At 44.5% G+C, this 22,266-nt stretch overlaps 1 protein-coding gene across 7 annotated transcripts in view; it reads left to right on the forward strand.

Moving 5' to 3' along the window:
- Positions 1 to 19,930, forward strand: part of Specc1 (sperm antigen with calponin homology and coiled-coil domains 1) — a 262,889-nt gene extending 242,959 nt beyond the window's left edge. For all 7 annotated transcript variants that reach the window (XM_040748824.1, XM_040748825.1, XM_040748826.1 and 4 more), the window contains 2 exons: positions 6,452 to 6,511; positions 16,187 to 19,930. In XM_040748824.1, coding sequence (XP_040604758.1) covers positions 6,452 to 6,511; positions 16,187 to 16,276 — 150 coding nt within the window. In that variant the 3' untranslated portion in view covers positions 16,277 to 19,930. The remainder of the gene's footprint in view (positions 1 to 6,451; positions 6,512 to 16,186) is intronic.
- Positions 19,931 to 22,266: the final 2,336 nt, after the last annotated feature.

Here is a 22,266-nt window from a genome sequence, read left to right on the forward strand (position 1 = left end):
CCGCAACCCTCCCCACCCTTGATCCCAGCACTCAGGAAGCAGTATCAGGTGAATCCCTGTGAGTTCAAGACCAGCCTGGTCAACAAAGAAAGTTCCAGGACAGCCAGAGCTACACAGGGAAACCTGTCTCAAAAATCAAAAAGAACAAAAGAGTTTTCCTTTATAAGAGTTGCCATGGTTATGGTGTCTTTTCACAGCAATAGAAACCCTAAGACAGTGTGGGAGGCTTAATAGAGCTAGAGTGAACATCAGGAAGGGCACAGGGGACAGAATGTGACTGTACTGTGGGGTCCTGTCCTCAGTTGCCCTTCTCAGTGCATGTCGTTTGTTACCAAGAAGAACAGTGAATCCCACCTTTGCCGTGTGGTCACTGATAGGATCCTGTCACCTGCTTTCTACAGAAAACCCTGGTTTAGCCATGGCCTTTCTTTTTCAAAGTCTCTTCCAGTGCTGAAAGTAGAGCCAGGAGGGGTAGCTCAATTCCCTTCGCTTAAAGGAGGTCCATCTTTTTTCGATTAAACTAACCAGATTAGACTCATCCATGTTCCAGAGAACCATCTGCTTATGAAAAGTCCACCGGTATAAATGTTAATCCCACCTAACTATACAGACCAGGCTGGCCTCGAACTCCCAGAGATCTGCCTGCCTCTGCCTCCTGAGTCCTGGGTCAAATGTATGCACCACCATGTCTTGGCTAATCTCATCTTTTAAATACCTGCCTAGAGGGCTGGCAAGATGGTTCAGCAGGTGAAGACTCTTGCTCCCAAGCTTGGCAACCTGAATTTAATAGCTGGGACCCACATAATAGAAGGAGAAAAGCAACTCCCACAAATGTCTCCTAATGAGCACTTGCACATACACACACTCTCTAATTAAATAAATAGATAGATAGATAGATGTAATAAAAAGTCTAAATAAATAATGTTTAGCTAAATATTTGGATACCAGACATAGCCAAGTTAGCACACAAAAAATTAACCATTACAGAGTATCTTACAGGACGGGCAGTGTGGCTAATGGCAGAGCACTAATCCAGCATGCACCAGACCCTGGTTTAATTTCTAGTGTTGAAAAGGTAATTTTTTTCCAAAACATTTCCATGTGAGGTGCTTTATAAATTTTGAAATAGCTTGAGTAAGATCATGTCATGTTTAAGAGGAAAAAATAAGCAATGTATCATGTTAAGTCTGAGTTGTCTAAAGTATCCAAATGTTACATTAGGTAGGCAAACATCCAATCTGGAGTTCCGATGGGAAATCAGAGCTAGAGGGATGGATGTGGGAGGAGTCCTTGGAGATTTGGTTATATGGCAGGGCTTTCTGCGATGGAGCAGTGTTCTGAATTTGCACTGCCCAATAATGTTGGAAGAATAGATACAGATGGCATGTGAAGCTGTGAAATTGATGATTAGCCAGTCCCCCTATCTTAAGGGAACCGTCTTAAGCAGCTTTCATAGCTATAGCAAAATTCCTGAGACTGTGTATGTTGTCAAGAAAGGAGGTTTATTTAGAGCTCTGAAAGCTGAAATTCCAAAACTGAGGCTGTCATATCTGATTGGCCTCTCATGAAGAGCTCATAGTGGGTAGCATTACAGCAGTGAGTCCATGTTTGGGAGAGGGATGCAGGGTGAGACAGGAAGCCAAAGAGATTCAGAGACCAACTTTGCTCTTTTCGTAATAATTTGCTCTCATGGAAAGTGATCAGCGTCCCATGAGAACTGCATTGATCTCTTTAGAGAATGCGATTCCCAATCACCTGCTTGACCTCCACATCCTAAAGGTCCCATTACTTAGCACATACGCTGCTGGCCAAGCTCTCAGCACGTGGACTTTCTGGGCCACACTCAAGCCCTGTCCACAGCACATAGAAGCACAGGAAGGACCCACCACAGGGAACTAGAGAGGAGTGGAGTGGGGACCACCAGGCCATCACAGAGGCCAAGGGCACAGCAGGGCATCTGATTGTGACTTAGGAGTCATTCCCTCCCCACCATCTTGTTTTCCCACTCCCTCCCTTCCTGGTGTGATGTTAGAAAATAATTATGTAAATAGTGAGCGTAACAAATTTCAAAATAGTCAGCAGGCCTTCCTAACATGGCCACACACACTCTAAAACCTGAGTCTTCCTGAAAGCAGCATGTTTCTCTGCAGTCAACAGGCCTGGCTTCTTTGTCCTGCAATCAGTTCAGATCTGTTGGAAAATAATGGGCCTGTGAGTGTTTGCTCTCACACTTTGGGTCATGAGCATTGCTTCCTGGTGACCAAAACCCCTTGTCTCACTCTGGATCCCTGACACTCCTGCACCAGGCACCCTGCCAGCTGCCCAGTGGCCTCCTGCAGATGTGGAAATGGGCATCAGGGCAGACTGGCAGCAGTATTCTTGTTTCTGTTACCCTTCCAGGGCAGGGGCCCCTGTTTCCACACATCTGGTTGAGTTTCTTTTTCTGGGTCTTTGCTAATGTCATCAAGGAGTGCCAGTGGTGAGGGACAACTATAAGGCAATGAAGGAGTCAATATCATGTACCAGGAGTTAACCGCTGTCAACTCCAGTTGAGTTTGAGTTCCAGCACCTAGGACTTGGAGTTACCACTGGCCCACTACTCCCTGAAGGAATATCTGGCCCCACCTGGCTGCACCCTAAATGGAGAAGCAATGGCTCAGGATGTCATGAGTACAGGTGGGGGTGCAGTGAGAGAGGCCAAACCCATTCATTACAGGGGAGGATTGTCAAAATGCCCTGTCAGCAGACACCCATCAACACAGCATCAATGGAGCATGCATGGAGCTTTTAATGAGGGTAATTTCCCTGAGGTGACAGTACTACTGGGTAGGTTCTCCCAGAAGGGACATGTTTTAGGTTGGGCTTCAAAGGGAACATAACTACTCCAGACCCTTTTGGGTGAGTGAACATGGTTCAGACTCTGCCCTGTGGTCTTGTGTACTCAGTATGAGGGATTGTTGATTGATTGGTTGTACTGTGTGGAATACACAATGATCAAAAAGGGCACTAAGGGAAATAATGTCACTAAAATCTATTAAAGTTGAAATATAAAAGTAATATGATAAAGAATCAGGGCTCAGAGGTAGAGCCTGTGCTTAGGATAGATGAGGGCCTGACTTTATCCCCAGTACCAAAGAAAATTGATTAGTTCAAAATTAAAAATAAGAACTGAGCACAGTGGTGCATGCCTATAGACTAAGCACTTTGGAGGTAGGGACAGATGATCAGAAATTCAGTGCCGTCCTTAGCTACACAGTAAGGTCAAGGCCAACCTGGGCTTCATGAGACTGTCTCAAACAAACAAGGATATCTTGTATGGTATTAAAGGAATATGCAATCACAGTGTACATTACAGTTGCTGGAAGGTTTGGGTGAGGTATTTGTTTTCATTAGAAATACAGTCTTCAGATACCAGCCTATGGGGCTCTTCTACACAGCCCAGAGTCGGCTTATAGAGTGATTGTGTTGATATCTGAACTTGAATATGAGCGTGAGTCAAATCCTTTTTCCCACTTCTTTGCAGAAAGATACTGTACCAGTATAGTCTTACCAGCCAAGCTGGGACCAAGTTCTACATCAGATAGGAACAGATTTTCCTGAACTAGAAGATCCAAGCTCACACAGGGCAGACACTGAAGAATGGCATCTCAGTCTGTCCCCACCTGTATGGCAGAGCTTCCACTGAGACAGAGCTCACGGCCTGAGGACATTGGCTCTTCTACCCAGACTTTTCACTAGGCATCCCCTCTTCTGCTCTCTGGCCTCAGCATGGAAGGGCATTGTGGAAGGGCATTGAGAGGGTGACCCCTGATCACTGGTGTCCCACCTACATCAAAATGAGCAAAAGTCATTTTAACGAACAAAAACTCACCCCTATCATGTTCCATGTTATGCTATGTCAGTGCTTTTCGAGGAAGTTCTCCAATATAGACTGTTTATTCTGTATGCAATTTCTTAGAAAACATACTTTCGTTTGAATCCTTCTAGAGGGTCTTAGCAGAATTCTAATTAAAATATTTGTTTTAGAAATGCCTTCTCTTTAGACCTTATTAGTAACCCAATAACACAAATTAAGACAACAAAATACAGTGTTTAGCTTGGGCAGGCAAGAATGGGGGAGAACACGATTATTGGAGCTAAAAATGGTGTGCGTTTTTAGGAACCAGTTTGGCATTGCACTGTTTGTATCTCAGCTTCCTGTGCAATGTAACCTAAAAGCTGGCCTAACCAAAGGGGCTTTAAAATAAGAACAAAGCTTCCACTAGCACCAAAATAGGAATCACTCCCTAGCGTGGGCTGGAAGGACCCATTTCCCCACTTCTGCTCAGCAGAGCAGAGAAGCGTGACAGAAACAAGGGTGAGGTTTCCAGTTCCTGTCCTTCAGTCTCCCTGAGTGGCAAGGAAGAGGCTGGTGGACTGGGCAGTATTACCATGGCTCAGCCACTTCCCAAGGTTACACCACAGGCTGGAAGAAAGCGTGCACGTCTGCATTTCCTCTGACAGCATTCATATATCAGCAAGTTGACTTCAGTGTCAAGCTGCACCATTTGGTCCAGGGCCAGATGTTTAGATGGGGCAGAGTAAAGACCGTGGGAAAATGGGAAAATAGAAAATTATATATATAAAAGGACTTGAACTCCTAGATTCTAGTGATCCTCTTCTCTTAACCTCTTACATAGCTGGGGCCACAAATGCATCCCAACTTATGTATAAAATTTAAATATGACTGTGGTAAAGTGCTTGCCTAGCATACATAAGGCCCGGGTTCAACCCCTGTTCTGGGGAAGGAAAAAAAACCCTAAATGTATCGGATTGCGAAATTATACATAGGACATAAAGTGAGAACATGCTTCTCACTGGTACTCAAAGCATCTAGTTAAATTTCTAAAACTTAATGGTGTTCATATGAGTTTTTGAGGTGGGATGGCATGACAAGTAATTTAGATTATCTGTACAAAGAGATGCCAGAGAATAGCCAAGGGGAATCTGGGAACAAAGCCCAAACTAGGGCTCAGTGACTCCAGTGAACAATGCTGTTCAAGTTCTAAGGGGTAATTATTTTCAGCCTACAATTCCCAGTCCAAGAATTCTCATAACCAAGCATGATGGTAGGAAGAGGATCTTTCTGTGTGAATGCTTCTGGAAATGTTTCTCCACAATAGCCTTTCTCAATAATGTTCTCCAGGGAGATGGGCTATAATCCTACAGTTGATAAGTGGTCCTGGGGGGTTCTTGGGGTAGAAAGATTTCTGTGAATAATAGTAATGGCTAAGAGCTTCAGAGTTTGAAAAGGAGAGAGCAAGAAGGCATATAAGGACACCCTGTCCAAATGTGAGGCAGACCCTCCATGTGAGGACAGAAAAGCAGCAGGCTGCCTGGAGTTAGGAATTTCACACAAACACCAGAGTGAATAAAACAAAAACAAAAGCCAGATGATGAGGGACAGTTTTCTCAGTAAGAGACGCCAGCACAAACTATAGGGAAGAAAACAAATGTGGTGATATCTTGCTTGTAAAATAAAGCTTGTCTGAAGATCAGAGGATGGAGCTTGCCCCTAGCTAACCATAGAGGTCTGGAGGTCTGCACAGACAGACAGGAAGTGAGATGGCTGGGCAGAGACAGAAAGATGGCTAGGCATAGAGAGGATATAAGTGGGAAGAAACAGGAACTTGCTCTCTTTTCTGCTGGGAAGCCAATGGGGTAAAGGTGGCTTTGGCTTGCTCTTTCTTCTCTCTGGTCTCTCATCATTTCCCTCTATATCTGACTCTGAGTTTTTATTATTTAGACCAGTTAAGAACTCCTTTTACAAATAAACCTTAGAAGAAAGGTTAGGACTAAATCTCAACAAGTTGTCCTCTGACCTCATAGGCTCACTATGGTGTGAGTGCACTCACACAGAAGTCAATTCTAAAAAGAAATAGTGGTGTAAGAAGATTGCAGTCACAAAGAAATCACTAGAGGAAATAGAGACAAGCCAGAAAACAGTTCTCTTGGGAACTAGGAATGGGGGGAGGAAACATGTTTTCATTTGGTTATATGTAACTACTTCATGCGTGATTTTGATAGTTATTTTAAGACCAGGTCTCACTAGGTAGCCCTGACTGGCCTCAATCTCAATCCTCCTGCCTCAGTCAGAAGTACATCAATGCCACACCCAGTTTGATTATCATTTGTGACATAGTCCTGCGGAAAAAGCAATACAGCAGAATGTGGTGAATGTTGCAAATCTTGAAAAAGCCACTAATGACCTAAGCAACAAAACTTTGTCTTTAGCCAGGTGTCAGTCACTGTCACTTTCCCCTGTGGCAACCATAACCTTGTAGCCTTTCCTTCCTGAGACAGAGCTGGTCTGCACGGTTGACGTGGTATTACTTACTTTGTCATAGTGAGCAGTCTGTAGGCGCCAGTGCTGTCCCTTCTCTCATACGTCTTTTTTGTCTCTGCAATACAGAAAAGGAACCTCTTGTTGGCATTTGAAGCAGCTGAAAGTGTAGGCATCAAACCCAGCCTGGTAAGTATCCTATTTTGTATCTTTTTGATATTTTTTTCTACTTCATGAGAAATAACTTGCTACAACCCACTAAACCGGTAAATGACACTCTAATCCATTCTCAGGATTCCTTATGAAAAGGATGTAGACTCGTGGATTTTTGTCTGTTTCTTTTTTTCATTATTAGTATTTTATGTTTGTGGGTGTCTGTGTACCCCATGTGTGCCTGATGCCAAATACCCTGAAATGAGAGTGACTGTGATGCTGCTATGTGGGCACTGGGAATCAAACCCAGATCCTGTGGAAGAGCAGCCAGTTCTCTTCCAGCTAAGCCATCTCTCTAACTCCAGACTCAAAGTTTCTAAAATGAAGATTTCATTATGAATAAATTTCCATTCAAATCACCAAGAAATCTCAGGGAAATGTCATTTTTTTAAAAATGTCACCAGGGTGTTGCGGCACACACCTTTAGTCCCAGCACTTGAGGGGCAGAAGCAGACAGATCTCTGAGTTCAAGACCATCCTGTTCTGCAGAGTTCCAGGATAGCTAAGACTGTGTAGTGAGAATCTGTCTCAAAAGCAATAAAATAAAAATTTTAAAGTATCAAATTTTGGGCTAGTGGAATGGCTGGCAGGGAACAGCATTTAACCTCCAAGCCTAATGACTTGAATTCAATCTCTGGGACTCACATGGTGGAAGGAGAGAACCAAGTCCCCAAAGTTGTCTTCTGACCTCTCCTTACATGCTTTGGCTGTACGTACACATACATACCAAATAAAAGTAAAATGTAGTAATTTTTTCAAAAACAAAAAGAAAATGTCAAGTATAGCTGAGTTATCAAGAAAGTATAAAAAAGAGCTGAATGGTGGTGGCACACACCTTTAATCTCAACATTCAGGAGGCAGAGGCAGAGGCAGGTGGACCCCTGAGTTTGAGGCCAGCCTGGTCTACAGATTGAGTTCTAGGACAGCTAGGTCTACACAAAGAAGCCCTATCCTCACCCCCCCCCAAAAAACAAAAACAAAAAGGCAAGATAAACAACAACAACAAAAAACTACATATAAGAAATTTAAAACAGTGAAAACTGATATTGTGAGGTTTGAGTCAAACAGTGTGAGAACTATACCTGCTCCTGGAGAGATGGTGAGGTTTGCCTCTGCCTTGGGGTGGGTGGGGTAAAAAGGCCCATGAGGTTTGGAATCTAGATTTCCATCTGGAGCACCCAGCTAAGGCTCTGCAATGCAGTGAGCTCCTGTCATTTAATGGCCACTGAAGTATTCACAAGCCAAAATTACAAAGCAGATCAGAAAAGGGTTGACTTGCACTAGCCAACAGGTACCAAATGAGAGAGGGGATTGTCTGCCAGAACTGGGTGTAGCAAATATTAACTGTTTAAACCTATCAGGCAGGGAAGAGGCGCAGGGAAGATGACTTAGTGAGTGAAATGCCTTCTAGGAAAGCATAATGACATGAATTGAGATCTACAGTATATATTTAAAAATCCAGGCATGTAATCCCAGCACCAGGGAGGTTCTTACTGGCCTGTGAGCTCCTGTCAGCCTGAGGGCACCTGTTGCAAAAAGTGGGGAGGGGACTAAGGAAGACACTGGATGTCGACTTTTGACATCAGCACACCTGGGCACCCACACGCAACACATGCACACATACTAAAATGTTTAAGAGAACATATGTGATAGCACATACCCAGTCCGAGCTGAGGCTTACTCCCTCCAACTCCAAAATTGAGAGAGAGAGAGAACAAAAAAGACAAAAAGAGTAACAGAAACCAGGGAGGAACATAGTGCTAAGTACAAATAAATATAAAGGGAAGGAGATTTATAAAATACTGGAGCCTATTACTGGAGTTGTTAGAGTCAGAACCTCCTCCTAGATCTAAAAAGCTAAGCTTGACCATCCTTTGGGAAGCAATTAAACAGACAAATAATCATGAAAACAGGGAGGGGGGACTTATACAATGTGGCCATACTAGGAAATAGAGGCCCAGAGATCCCTACACAAACACTCCTAGTCCATCTTCAGGACCCTGACAAGAGGCTTAGTCTTAGACAGAGGGCAAGAGATAACTAATTAAGCAGTCCTGGAGTATCCTTCTGCCAATCAGTACCCATCATTGTCTAGTCTCGGGGGTCTCTGCCAGGTGGTCTCACAAAGTGACAGACTGTATAAATAGTTCACTGAGACAAGCTCCTCCTCCTTCTGGTGCCAGACGTCATCCTTCCCTTGTCCCAGCAAGAGATTCCTGGAGAAATTACAATCCCTTGGGGACCAATGTTTAAATAGGCCAATATCCAAAGAGACCAGCACAAGTATCTTTTTAGAATATTTTTGTTGCCACCAGGAAGGTTGCAGAGCGACTGGAAATGAAAATTTGGAACAAAAAACAAAATGAATGGGTTGCCAAACTGGTTAGATACATCAAGAGAGAAAGGTGGTGGATGGAAAGTGAATACAAGGAAACTATCCCACAGACTAAATAGACAATAAAAGGTGAAAAAACAGTGATAACTTTCATCGGTTACAAACACAGTAAGTTGGAGGACATTGTAGGCCACATGAAACCTTGTCTCAAAAATAAAATAAAGATAAATAAATAAATATAATTGAGTGGACAAAAGAGACAATACTGAGTGCTAACCAATCTGGAATCAACTTTTGGGCTTCTTATTTACAGCAACAACAAAAATCTGATTTAAACAACTATTAATTGACTTTCCCATTCTTGAAACTTCTTACATAATCTTTCAGTAGAACTTGGCCAAAGGTTATTAATTACTGTTGTTACTTCTGGTTGAATGTAGTTTAAAAATGCCAAGTGTAACTCAATATATTATATCTGTGGGGTGTGTGTGCGCGTGCCATGCGTGCGTGCGTGAGTGCGTGAGTGTGTGCTCGTGTAACCCAAGGCTGGTTTTGATATCACTATGTAATTGAGAATGATCTTGAGCACCTGGTTCTCCTGCCTCTGCCTCCCAAGTGCTGTGTTTAGAGGCATGCACCACCACTATGCTTGGCCAATGTTGTTTTTTGTTGTTTTAATCCACATACAACCAGGGAGAAAAAGAACAATTGGGAAATTCAAGCTGAAATAACAGTGAGATGTATGTCCGTAGCCTTCCGAGGATGGAGGGGCTGGAGAAATGAAAAGTGAAAGAACTACAGAGAAAGCAGTGCTATGAATAATATCATGCTGATATAAATTTGAAACAGAATGAACAGTTTTATAAAAATACCAGTGTCCTTCAAATATAAGTATTTCCTCTAAACCTTACTCAAAAATAGAACACTATACACATTTAAGAAGTGAAATCCAGCTGGGAGGGAGGGCTCAGCAGTGAAGAGTGTGCTACTCCTATAGGGGACCCAAGTTTGGTTCCCAGCACCCATATTGGGCAGCTCACAACTTTCTGTGACTTCAGTTCACCTTTTTTGGCCTCTACAGTCTCTGCACTCTTTTACAGAAGCCCACATTCAAGCACACATATGTACACATAGTTAAAAATAATAAAAAGAATCTTAAAAAGTAAGTTTTGTGTATCCATATCTATGTAAGCACATACAGGTTATGGGGGGTAAACAGATAAGCAAGGGAGATTCCTTCAAAGTAAAACTCTGCGGTGTACCCCAAGCTTTAGAACACATTCCCGCTCAGTCACCATGAAATATGTGTTTTAAGCCCACATCACAATCTATACAGAAAGAGTTGGGTAAACATTCATGGCATCGTTGTTATGCTCCAGAGCTGCTGCGGTGGTTCTTCAGGACTAACTGTGGCTGAGTGAGGGTTTACTATGGCCTTAGTCATTCTGTCCAGGACATGCTTGCTTACTCAGGGCATGTACAAGACAGTCACTGCACAACTCTGAACGCCCAAAAGCAAGAACTCCAAAGCCGTGCCCACTGTCTTTCTAAACATTTGAGTGTCCGGTAAGTGAGGTCAGTTACTTTTTATAGTTTTACCGTCTTAATCATTTTAAGTGGTGTGAAGTACCTTCACATAGTGGTGCAATCATGACCACCCTCCCCATGAAGAATCCTTATCTTGCAAAATCGAAACTCTGACTCTGTTAAACATTAACTCCCCACCTCCACCCTCAGTCTGGCAGCCACTGTTTTGTTCTCAGACTCTGGGAGCTTACCTATTTCCGACACCCATGTTAGTGTACTTGTCCACCATATATGTATCCTGTTTGGCTTGTGTACATAGTATAAGGCCCTCAAAGTTCATCTGTTAGAATTTCCTTCCTTTTTAAGGCGAATGATATGGTTTTACCACATTCTGCTTATCTTTTCATCCATTAGTGAACACTAGGGTACCACCATAGTTTCTCTCTTCTCAGCAAATGCTGCTGTCAACCTAGATACACAGGTGCCTTCTCTTTTTATTACTAAAGGCCCTTAGAACAGTACCAGGTCATAGACTGTTAATAGCAAATATGTAGTAAGAAATGAAGAAAATAAGAAACCACAGTACATTTCTAGTTTTTTGGTTTGTTTGCTTTTATATTCATTTATTTGTTTTATGAGTATGGGATTTTGGCCTGTGGGCTTGCATGTGTGTGCATGCATGCATGCATGCGTGTGTGCCTGGTGCCCAGAAGATGGCATCAGATACCCTGGTGTTATAGGTAATTGTAAGCTGCCATGTGGTGGGGCTGGGAACATAACCCAGGACTGCAGGAAGACTGGCCAGTGCTCTTGACTGCTGAGCCATCTCTCCAGCACCTGTGGTGCATTTCTAATGTTCTCTGTAAGTCCATCAGCACCAAGGTACTAAAGAAATTCTTATCCAGTATTTTCAAAGTCAAATTCATTTTCATTCTGGCTAGGGAATTTTTGTGCTCCATTTTATTTGTTCTGTCTGCTCCATCCCATTCATTAGGTGCTTAACTCATAATAATCCATCCCTAGGTTAGTTGCACCAAACCACGTGGGAGAAGCATCTCTTTGCTTCCAAGCTGACAACCAATTGCAAAGGGTTCTTACCCTCTGCATCTACAGCTGTCCAGGAATGTCACTGTATTCCCCTCTTCTCTGAGTGACTAGGATTAACCGGTGCTTTTAGCCAAAAGCCCCCCCCCCCCAAGAAAGGCCTGCCTTAGCATTGAGTAGGGGTAGAAGGAATCTTCTAGATTTAGTGCTACCTGAAGCTCCTTTTTATCTCCAGTTTAAAAAAAAAAAAAGAAAATACCTCCATTCATACACCTGGTGGACAGGCATAAATGCAGGCAGAACACCCATAAAATAATATTTAAAAGAAAAACAAACAAACAAAAAACAAAATACCTCTAGTATCCTCTTGTCAGGAATTGCCCTGTGGGCCAGCAAAATGACTCAGTGGGTAAGGGTTCTTGCCACCAAGCCTGATGACCTGAGTTCAATCACTGGGGTCCACATGATGGAGGGGAAGGACTGACTCCCGCAAGTAGCTCTCTGACTTCCACAGGTGTGCCATGACATGCACATGTCACACACACACACACACACACACACACACACACACACTGGGTGAATAAATATCTGCTGGTAGAATCACAGAAATTATCCATAAATGGTATGATCATTTTATTACAGTGCTTTTAAGGTAAGAATGTTTTGTCACTTGTCTGTGGTGATATCATCATTGCTTAGGTTTCGCTGTTCTTGTATTGCCTGTCTCCTTGTTTTGTTTTGTTTTGATTAATTTTGTTATGGGAGTGAGTCTTTGAGACACAGTTTCAATTCATCCTCAGGACTTGATCTCCTGAAGCTCCTGCCTAACTCTCTGGAGGGCTGAGATCAGAGTATATGGCCACATCCCTCTCTGTTGTTTTAATTTGAGTTTCTCTGCTAGAAAACTATGCTCTGATTTGCTCACAGTTCTTTGCTGGCCACTTGTCTTTCTTGGCGTGGTCTCTTGGCCCCTTTCTAAATCAAATTGTCCCAGTCTGAGAGTTACCTTTTCATTCTCTTGACAGTATCTGTCTCAGCAAAGTTTTTAATTTTGGCCCAATTTGTAGTTAATTTTCTTTCAAGGTTATGCTTTGATGTAGTTAAAAGCTCGTCACTCAACCCAAGGTTACAAACTCAAATTTGCTCTTGTATCTTTTCTAGAGCTTTCAAAAGTTTCCATTGTGGTCTCCGATCTGTTTTTGTGTGAGCTGCGAAGTATACATTAGTTGTCATTTGCATGTTTGTTTTGTGTATGGCCATCCTGTGCAGTAGCAGGTATCACGAGAACATCCTTACCTCTCCCTTCCCAGGGCTGAAATCTTGCCCCTTGGCTGTTCTTCTAGACTGTTTTGTTATTTTTTGCATTCACAAATTTTAAAATCATTTATCAACATCTACAAAAATTAAGATTTGTTAGAATTGCTGGACAGTAGTGGTGCATGTCTTTAATCCCAGCACTCAGGAGACAGAGGCAGGCCAATCTCTATGAATTTGAGCCCAGCCTGATCTATAGAGGAGTTCCAAGACACCAAGGGCTATATAGAGAAACCCTGTCTCAAAAAAAAAAAACAAAAACAAAAAAGATTTGCTGAGATTTTGATTGGGATTATATTATATATATCAAACTAGAAATAATAATCTTAACAATGTTGTCTTAAACTCATAGAAATAATATATGTCCCTAATTTAGATATTTGCTTTCTGCCATGTTTTATCATTTTCTGCATATAGAATGTATACATATTATATAGTTTGGGGCATTAAAAGTAGGGGCATGGAAGGTGGAGAGAGAGTTCAGTGGTTAAGAGCACTGGCTACTGATGGGGGAAGTCCTTCTGTGTATATGTTGTCTTATTGGTTGATAAGTAAAGCTCTGTTGGCCAATAGAGAAGCAAGATAGGTGGGACTAAGAGTTGAGGAGGATTCTGGGAAATGTAGTCAAGAGTGGAGAGTCTCCATGTGATCCCGGGAGGAGAGGGCACAAGTCTTGCGTTCTCAGTAAGATAAGACCTTATAAAAATATATATTAGTAATTATGGGTTAATAATTAAGTCAGAGATAGCCATCAGGAAACCACAGCAAACAGCCAACAACTTTATAATTAATACAGTGTCCTGTGTGTTCATTTGGGACTGACGTGGCTCTGGGACCAGGCTGGCAGGAAAGAATGCACGTTACAGGCTGCTCTTCTAGAGGACATAGATTTTGTTCCCAGCACTCACAAGGCAGCTCACAATGGCCTGGAACTCCACTTCCAGGGGATCCGATGCCCCCATCTTGGGTACCATACATGTGATATATATACACATATATGCAGAGAAAACACATAAAATTAAAACCAAACTAGCTTGGGAGGGCTTATAGGTAACTTTTTTTCTGGTTAAAAATCCCTGGTTTCATTTCTGGCATACAGGAAAATGACATCTGTGGGACCGTGTTATGGAAACTTGCTAACCTTTGGGCAGACTTGGTTGTTGACCTCTATAACATCTGCAAAACCAGTTCTGTTGTTTTCTTTGTAATCTGTATGCCTTTTTATTCCCTTATTATACATTATTAGCTAAAATTTCAACTACTGTATTAAACAGAACAAGTAAGAATGTCCATCTTTATCTTAGTCTTGATTTGAGAGGGAAAGCATTATATTACACACTTAAGTATGATGTCAGCTATTGGGTTTGGGGGGTACATGCCCTGTAGTATGTAAAATAAGTTAACTTCTCTGGGGTTTTTTTTAGATTTTTTAAAAATCATGAATAGATTCTGAAGTTTGTCCATCACATTTTTCCTCAGTCTGTTTAATATATTAATATGGATTTAAAGGCATTGAGCCAGCTTCACATTCCTTGGATGAGCCTCATTTGATCAAGATACTTTATAGATTAATGAATTCAGTCTGCTAATATTTTTTTCAATATCCTAGTAGTTTTATGTCTTTATCTGAGAAATATTCAGTTTTCTTGCAGTGTCTTTGACTAGCTCTGGCTGTAGACTAATCTGGCGCCACAAGATGAGATGCAAAATGTTCCCTCATCTTCCATTTTTGGAGACTGAATAACTGGTATTAGCTCTTCTGTATGTGTCTGGGGAATCATGTGGCCTGGGTTTGAGCTGTTAACTATTAATTTAAGCAAATCTCACGCGTGGTAAAATTATCACTAAGACAACTCCCCTCCAGAACTGTGCAAAACATTTCTTCAAAGATTTTCAAATGCGATGTTAATAATGTAACAAAATATTTTTGATTCAGTAATTGCTAGTATGAGATGGTCTGATTTAAACTGTGACTAGTAACTGTACTTTCAAATCATCTGAAACTAAAGACCCCTTCCTCTACAGAAAGGAAAGTTAGTTGTCTGTCTTTCTTAAGTTTGTAAGCATGTCTTTGGGCTGCCCTTCCTTCTCAGAGCTCATCGGCCTCCAAATCAGCACTGTCCATCTCTTTTTTCCTCCTAATACAGGGTTCTCTGTGTAGCCCTGGCTGTCCTGGAATTCACTCTGTAGACCAGAGATCCACCTGCCTCTCCCTCTGCCTCTGCAGTGAGCTCAGTCATTCTTTATCATGTGCCCGTTTTGTTTTGTTTTCCTTTAAAAAAATTTCTGAAGCCGGGCTTTGGTGGTACACGCCTTTAATCCCAGCACTCGGGAGGCAGAGAGCAGTGGATCTCTGAGAGTTTGAGGCCAGCCTGGTCTACAAAGCTACACAGAGAAACCCTGCCTCGAAAAAAAAATTCTGGGCAGAGCTGTGTGGAAAGGTCCCTCTTGCTTCCTTTGTGCCCTTCCTGGTGGATTACGATATGCTGATCATTTTAGCGTGGCCAGGGAGCAGAGCGGGAGAGAAAGGTTCAGACGTTAATTCGGAGGCTAATTGGCAGCTACCCAGGAGCAGATGTGCTCTCTTCATACTCTTTTTCCTTTGCATCTCTGCTCCTGGCTTATGTTCTGTTACAACCACAAAAGACTTCCCATCCGATCCCAGCGTTAATAATTAAGCGTCATCTGAAGAGCTTGGTGGAGTATCCTGCCACTGTTTGGCCTTGCCCTTACACATGCCTGTTAAGCAGCTTACTTGCAAAATTAGCCCCCAAGCGTAGTAAATAAACATAATTAAATAAATAGCCAAAAACTTCACTCAACTAAAGGGGTGGGGGGAAAGTCCAGATACTAAGTAGTAATAACCCTAGAAAAGCACAAGGTTTAAATTGGCTCGAGGCATCTGTGGTAATCCCATGACAAGCTCTCCAGGAAATAATCTGACAGAAAGAGATAATACTACCCAGTGCAGAGTGCAATATAGTGGAAGCTAAGGGAAACTACAGATAGTGCACGCCCGCTGAAGAACAGTGGTGTGGGAAATCAGACCAAGATGTCCGTTGGAAAGACACAGGATGTGTGAAAACATGTTCACTGTGGTGGGAGCCTAGGAAACTAGACTTACATTCATATGCATGTTAGAAAACAAGAAACTCTTTTCTAGAGTAGAACTTCAGGTGACTGTAAAAAGCTGTAATGGGGTTTAAAGATGAGAGCAATAGGAGGTCGTGTCTCTGGTCTTTGAAAGGGACATACTTCCCAGGTAAAGCCACTGAAAAGCCTAACACAGCCTTTTAGCATGGTCTGTGTTTGCCTACATTTCGGTTCCTGTCAGTGGAAGGTTTCCAGTCAACACCAACCCTGAGCTGGAGTAGTCAGTTGATGAAAAGGGGTCTGAGATGTTCCTTTTGCACTGCTCCCTTCCCCTGCAGGAACTCAGTGAGATGCTGTACACGGACCGGCCTGACTGGCAGAGTGTGATGCAGTATGTAGCCCAGATCTACAAGTACTTTGAGACATAGACAGAAGACCCAGCGACAGCAGCTGCCACGTGGTCTGAAGTTAGTCCTGGAAGCACCTGCTCCTGTCCACCACACCTGCTGTGCCCACCACCTGGCCATCTGGATTTCCAAGGAAGGCTTAAGCCACGTGGACCAGCACTCCATGGAGAGGCAGAGCTGGCTCCACCATATGCCCATCTCAGATGCAAACGTGTCTGGAGCCCATGCTCAGGAATCCTTGTTCCCAATGGGAAGTTTCTAGAGAGGCAGGTCCTGCTTCTCACACACTGGGTCCCAAACCCAGGCCCTCTTCTGCGAGATCCCAGAGTGTTGCTAGTCCAATCCCATTTGCTGCCCCCACGTGGCCTCCACGCTGACAAACGGCACTTCAACCGCCATGTCTCCTCTTCTTCTCCCTCCTCCTTTACGAAACTGTTCTAGCTTTGCTTTATTCAAAACTTTGTCCTTACCAGCTGCCTACTCCTCCAATAAAACAACACCACAAAACAGAAAAACAAAAGCAGGTTTTGCTTCTTAGCAACCTGGAAACACACTGATGAGGGAAATAGTGTGCTCCGTTCTACATAACTGAGAGCTTAGTGACACTGCATAGATCTCACCGTCCCTATTTGACTCCTCATAAGTATAAAGAAACACTTAGGTACCTTGCTGAGGGTCCACTAGAGGCCAGCTGGCACGCTGATTAACCACACAGCCTGGGTGCAACACTGGTGTCCTGGCTGATGAGAACTGTGACCATTGTCCACAGCACCTTCTGCCCTGCTGTTGATAGTCCCATTCACACACATATCTGCCCAACACATAGAACTCAACACAAGTCTCTTCTGTGTGTGAAGCAGCCTGTGCTGGTGAGCTCCTTGCACACCTGCACAGTTCTGTAGACTGGGAGGTGCGTCCCTTGGAATTCTGGGTGGACAGAAATATAAACCATGCTTTGGCTGCAAACATACTTGGTCCTTGGTACTTGTTGGGCCTTTTACATTTGCCTAATGTTTTAGGAGTGGTGATGGTGGCTCTGTCCCCTGATACCTGCTGGTTCTCTGAGGCAGCATGGCCCCTCCCTGAGTGCTCTGGCTTGAGTGCTATAGACCAGCAGTTCCCAACTTTCCTAATGCTAGGAGTTCCTCATGCAGTGACCCCCAACCATAAAATAGTCTCATTGCTAGTTCATAACTGTAACTTTGCAACTGTTATGAATCATGATGTAAATATCTGATATGCAGGATATCTGCTATGCAACCCCCCCAAAAAAGGGTCCCCAAACCACAGGTTGAAACCACTGCTCTAGAAGCTTTTTTGCTGTTTTTCTTGAACAAACAAATGTGTACTTCTTAGCAAATGAGGGTGTCCCTCTCTCAGACAGTTGTGTGCGCACAAATACCCATTACTGTTCTAAGTGCCAAATAGCCGTGTGCTGGTCCTTTGACCAAGGACCATGCTCACAGCAACCCCTGAGAATGACCGCCATAGTTACAGTGAATCTCTGCCTGCTTGTCTGAGCCACTCTGCTGGCCCAGCCCCTACCCTTGGAGGACCTGAATTCTGACCCTCCCTCCAGTCCATCACTCGGATGGGTGGCAGCCGGGTGCAGCAGCGCTGATTCTCAAGCTAGTGTAGACTCATGGGGGCCACAGACTCCACCTTCGGGCTCTATCTGTAGTTCTTGGCTGTAGCTCCATACAGATCCCTGGGACTCCTCTAGGAGCTGCATTCCTGACCCTCGGATAGGTGAGTTAGAATAACTGGAGCGGAGCAGAGATGGAGTCTTCACATGCTCACAGTTCTCCAGCACTGATGGGCAGCCATGCAGAGGGGTACGACACTACTTGCCCCTTGTCCTCTCCACAAGAGCTGCTGAAACAGGCCCCCTTCATCTCCAGGTGGAAGTTGAGGGCTGATGAACGTGTCCCTCTGAAAGCTGGTGCTTGGGCTCCCTCCCGCCCCTGTTGTGTTGACATTATTGATGATGTGCCCCTCCCACTCTCCAGGTGTCTGCTTTGTCCAGCCTGGACAGGGGAAGAAGTGCTGCCCAATTCCGCTAGGTTTCCTCAGGGGTGATCTCGGGAGCTGTGTAGGGGAGGCTACAGTTAAGGCACGGGAGTTTGGTTTGTCTCTGGCTGTTGTCAGGGTGCTGTCTAGGAATCTGGGGGCTCTTGGCAGAGCAATCTCCGTGCTGGTCTCCGACGCCTTATAGCTTCCCTGTAAGTAGAGGGACTTTGGGGCCGCAGGCTGCTGCGGACCTGCCAGCCGCATCTGTTCTTGTCTGTGTTCTCCTCGGGGGTTTCCCTGACTGCTACAGCCCTTGCCAGGGTGTAGAAGAGGAATGGCACGCCTCTCAATAGAAGCAGGTACGGCCGGTGATGGGGGCGGGGCAGAGGACTGACAGAGCTCCAGTTTTCCGTCAAGGTGCCACACTACTGCATGTGGGGGTACAGGGTCTGGGAAGAGTTCCCGGGTGTAAAAATGAATGTGGAAAACTGACCAGCTAAGAACAGAAGCATGGGAGGGCTTGCCTTTTCTTGAGTGTTTTTTTTGGGGGGGTTGTTGTTATTTGTGTTGGCTTTGGTTTTTGGTTTTGTTATTGTTGTTTGTTTTGCTTTGTTTTGGGTTTTATGAAACAGGATCTCATGTAGTCCAAGCTGGCCTTGAACTCATGGTATTGCTGCCTCCTGGGTGCTGAGATTAGATACCATACCCCCTTTGGTGCTTTGTTCTTGCTTCTTTCTTTGCTTTGCAAACTATCATTCAGAGGCCATTGGAGGCCTCCATAGCCACATTCTTTCCAGATACCCTCGGCTAAGCACAAAGAGAGCTGCAAAATGCAAGACCCTGAGAAGTTAAGGCATGTAGAGAAGTCTGTGGTTCTCTGCACTGAGTGGTATCTGAACTGATGGTGGATGACAGTGCTGAGGACACTGCCCACAGTGACAGTATTCCAAGGACCATCCTCTTCCTGTCCCTTCTCACTTCAGCATCCACGCCTGTCCTGACCTCATTCTTCGTGCAGTTGTTCTCATCTTCTGTAGACCACCCACCATACAAGCCGTGGCTAGAAATTGAAATTCATGTCCTGCTGAACACAGTGCCACTGCCTGTGGCTCCAGCTGTTCTGGAGCTGGAGACGGGAGACCCTGTTGAGCCTGGGAATTTGGGACCCTGAGAGGGTGTGGGGCTATCCCAAAGCAATCAGCCATCAGCAATAAGTATCGACCATACTGTCATCTTGTCTCTCATGAGCACCAGCCGCATGCCAGTCTCTGACCTATCTCTCCCCTGCAACCTGTCAACTGGTCGATGAAAATGGAGAGCTGAGACCCTTAGGGACAAACCCACTCACCAAGCCCAGTAGTTCCTATTCCAGTTTGAGATGCCTTCCCACTGACACAAATGAAAGTGAGAACCCCAGCCAATTGAAGAGAACTATCTCCAGTGTCTCCTGAAACCCCTGGGCACCTAGTTCCTCTGACTGAGGTTGGAGTTTTGACTGGAACACCTTGAGTAGCTCAATGACTTTAACTACATTAGTTGAATGCGCTCAACACATTTGTAGCACCAAGCACTGCCCAGATGGGACATACTGTCAGAGGTTGGTGCGGCTCCGAAGGGTAAGGTGTGCCACCGTGTACTATTTCTAATAAATATATTTTGTTTCTACCCCAGTCTGATTCTTTCACCCAGTGATGTCTATCAGCATTTTTTTCCCAAAATACCAAACTGGCTTTGAGCTTGCTTAAAGCCATCTCCCTGCATGTCCTTGTCACTTCACAGGCCCCACTGCGGCTCCTTTACAGGAGGAGCCTCTGCCCTTCTCATGCACAGCTGTCCTGCTGCAGCTACAGGCTCTGGATTGCCCTCCAATACCCAGATGCTGCCAAGCTGTACAAATGTTTGTAAGATGGGAAGTGAACTCCCTGGACCCTGAAAACCACACACGGTGTCGTTAAAAGACTGAAGAGGCCAGTGATAAAAAAAAAAATGCAACTAGAGCAGTCAGCCAGTGTTGCTAAGCATCGCCTGGAAGCCGCCATGCATAGGCTAGTCAGGCCGCAGAAGAGCAGGGCCACCCTACAAACTTCATTCCTCCAGGTGTCTGCCTTCTCCTGAGGGCCTCCACAACTTCCCAGGGTAATGGTCACTGGTAAGACTTATCAAACCCTGGGTCAGCCTAGGGGCTACCACTTCACTCTTGGTCTAAAGGGTAGGAAAAGTTGTGGCAGGAGATACCAGGGCTTGTTTGCTCAACATCTGATTGGCCTGTACCATCTCGAATGCCGAGTGTCTTGGGCTGCACACATGTACATCCCTGCCGGCTCATGCATAAGCACGGTGGGCCGTTCACAGATGGCAGTGTCCCTGCGCTGGGGAGTGACCTCCATTTGCTGGTCTTTGATGCTCATCAAGCAGGTTCTGTCCTGTGGACTCCACCCTCTATGCGAATGAAGCACCATCCCTGAGCATTCCAGGAGTGGGCCACTCGGTATATGCACTTTACAGGTAGAATAAACCGGGCCCAGATTCCCCATACAGTTGCCTTTGGCAGTTTCTGTTGCCATAAACTGGGTATTTTTCTTTTTAAAGAATGGAGGTTTATTTAGTTCTCAGTTCTGAAGTCTAGACCCTCCAAGAGCCCAGCACTAGTGTGGTTTTCTTGCCACTGTGACTTGGCAAAGGACATGAGGAGACAGAGTAAACATGCTAGCCCTAGTCCCTAACACTTTTGAAGCCACCAACGCCTCCATGGGGAGCCTGGCCCTTATAACTCAATCCCAGTTACTTCCAAAAACACTCCTCCAAAACCTGCTAACACATGAACTTTGACCATTAAGTTTCTAGCACATGAACTTTGGGGAGATACATTTAAGTTCCAGTGACAGTGACAGAGAAAAGGCTCATGATAGCTGAATTAAGTGAATAATTTAGCACGTACAGCCCTAAGCATAGAGTCCTGGGCCCCAGCCATCTTCCCTCTGCTGGGTGAGAAGGGCTTTGCTCTTAGACTATGTAAACTTAAGTCTGAGCTCCTTGAGGGCCAAGTGCAGATTTCTCTGCTCATGATGCCTAAACCTAAGAGGTGGTTGTTATACTGGTCACGTGATTAACTGGTCCAGCCGCCGGTTACTCTCCCTTCGACTTGGAGGTCAGTTCCGGGAATGAATACCACAAGCATCCAGCCCGTGGCCCATCTTTTGAACAATCTGTTCCAGCATTTTCCAGCTTGCTGATAAGTGAGAAAAGCCCTAGAGAGAAACTTGAAACCTCATCTTTCCTTTTTCCTTTAATAGTATTACGTCTGGTCTCATGAATGAAATGACCTAACACATTCCCCTCAGAGCCTTGGAGTTTTCTGGGCTCTTTCATTGAATTCACTTTAACTTAATTCATCTGCTTCAGTGAGATTTTTCTAGATCATGAAAAGACAAATTCCACGAATAGATTTGCCTAGGACACTTTAGAAGTTTGGCCAGTGGGCCTGTCAGCCCTCCCATTTGTCCATCTGGGCCACTATTTATATCTTCCTTTGCGTGGTCATTTCCCTTGCATCTGAAAATGAGGCAAAACAGAAAGTGGGACATGGGAAAAATGTCCCTGCTACATGTGGCTTCAAAAGGCTTGGCCACTGTTCAAGAAGGCTGACCCTAGAAAACATCTGGCTGGAGAGGGGCCTCATCCTGAGAAAGCTAATGTCTCGCCCCCCACAGCATCAGACCCGCAACAGACATGGCAACCCACAGTGACAAGGAAGATGTGTCTTACACAACCTGCAGAAGCCTTTCAGACTCCTCTGTGCCCACAAATCCAGCTGCTCTTGTTTAGGAGAAGGGAAAAGAGGCCTGTCTTTAGTTACCTGCCTTTATAGTGTGCAGCCATGTTCCCAAAGTGAGCACAGTATTTTGTTACAGCCCTGGGAAGCTGGAGCTAAAATGACCTCAGCAGGTAGGGTGACATTCCCTTCTGGAGGCCCTGAGTGAGGTTCATTTCCTTACCTTTCC

This window comes from Mesocricetus auratus, unplaced genomic scaffold, assembly GCF_017639785.1.
Source record: "Mesocricetus auratus isolate SY011 unplaced genomic scaffold, BCM_Maur_2.0 Super-Scaffold_100007, whole genome shotgun sequence".
Taxonomy (NCBI): Eukaryota; Metazoa; Chordata; class Mammalia; order Rodentia; family Cricetidae; genus Mesocricetus; species Mesocricetus auratus.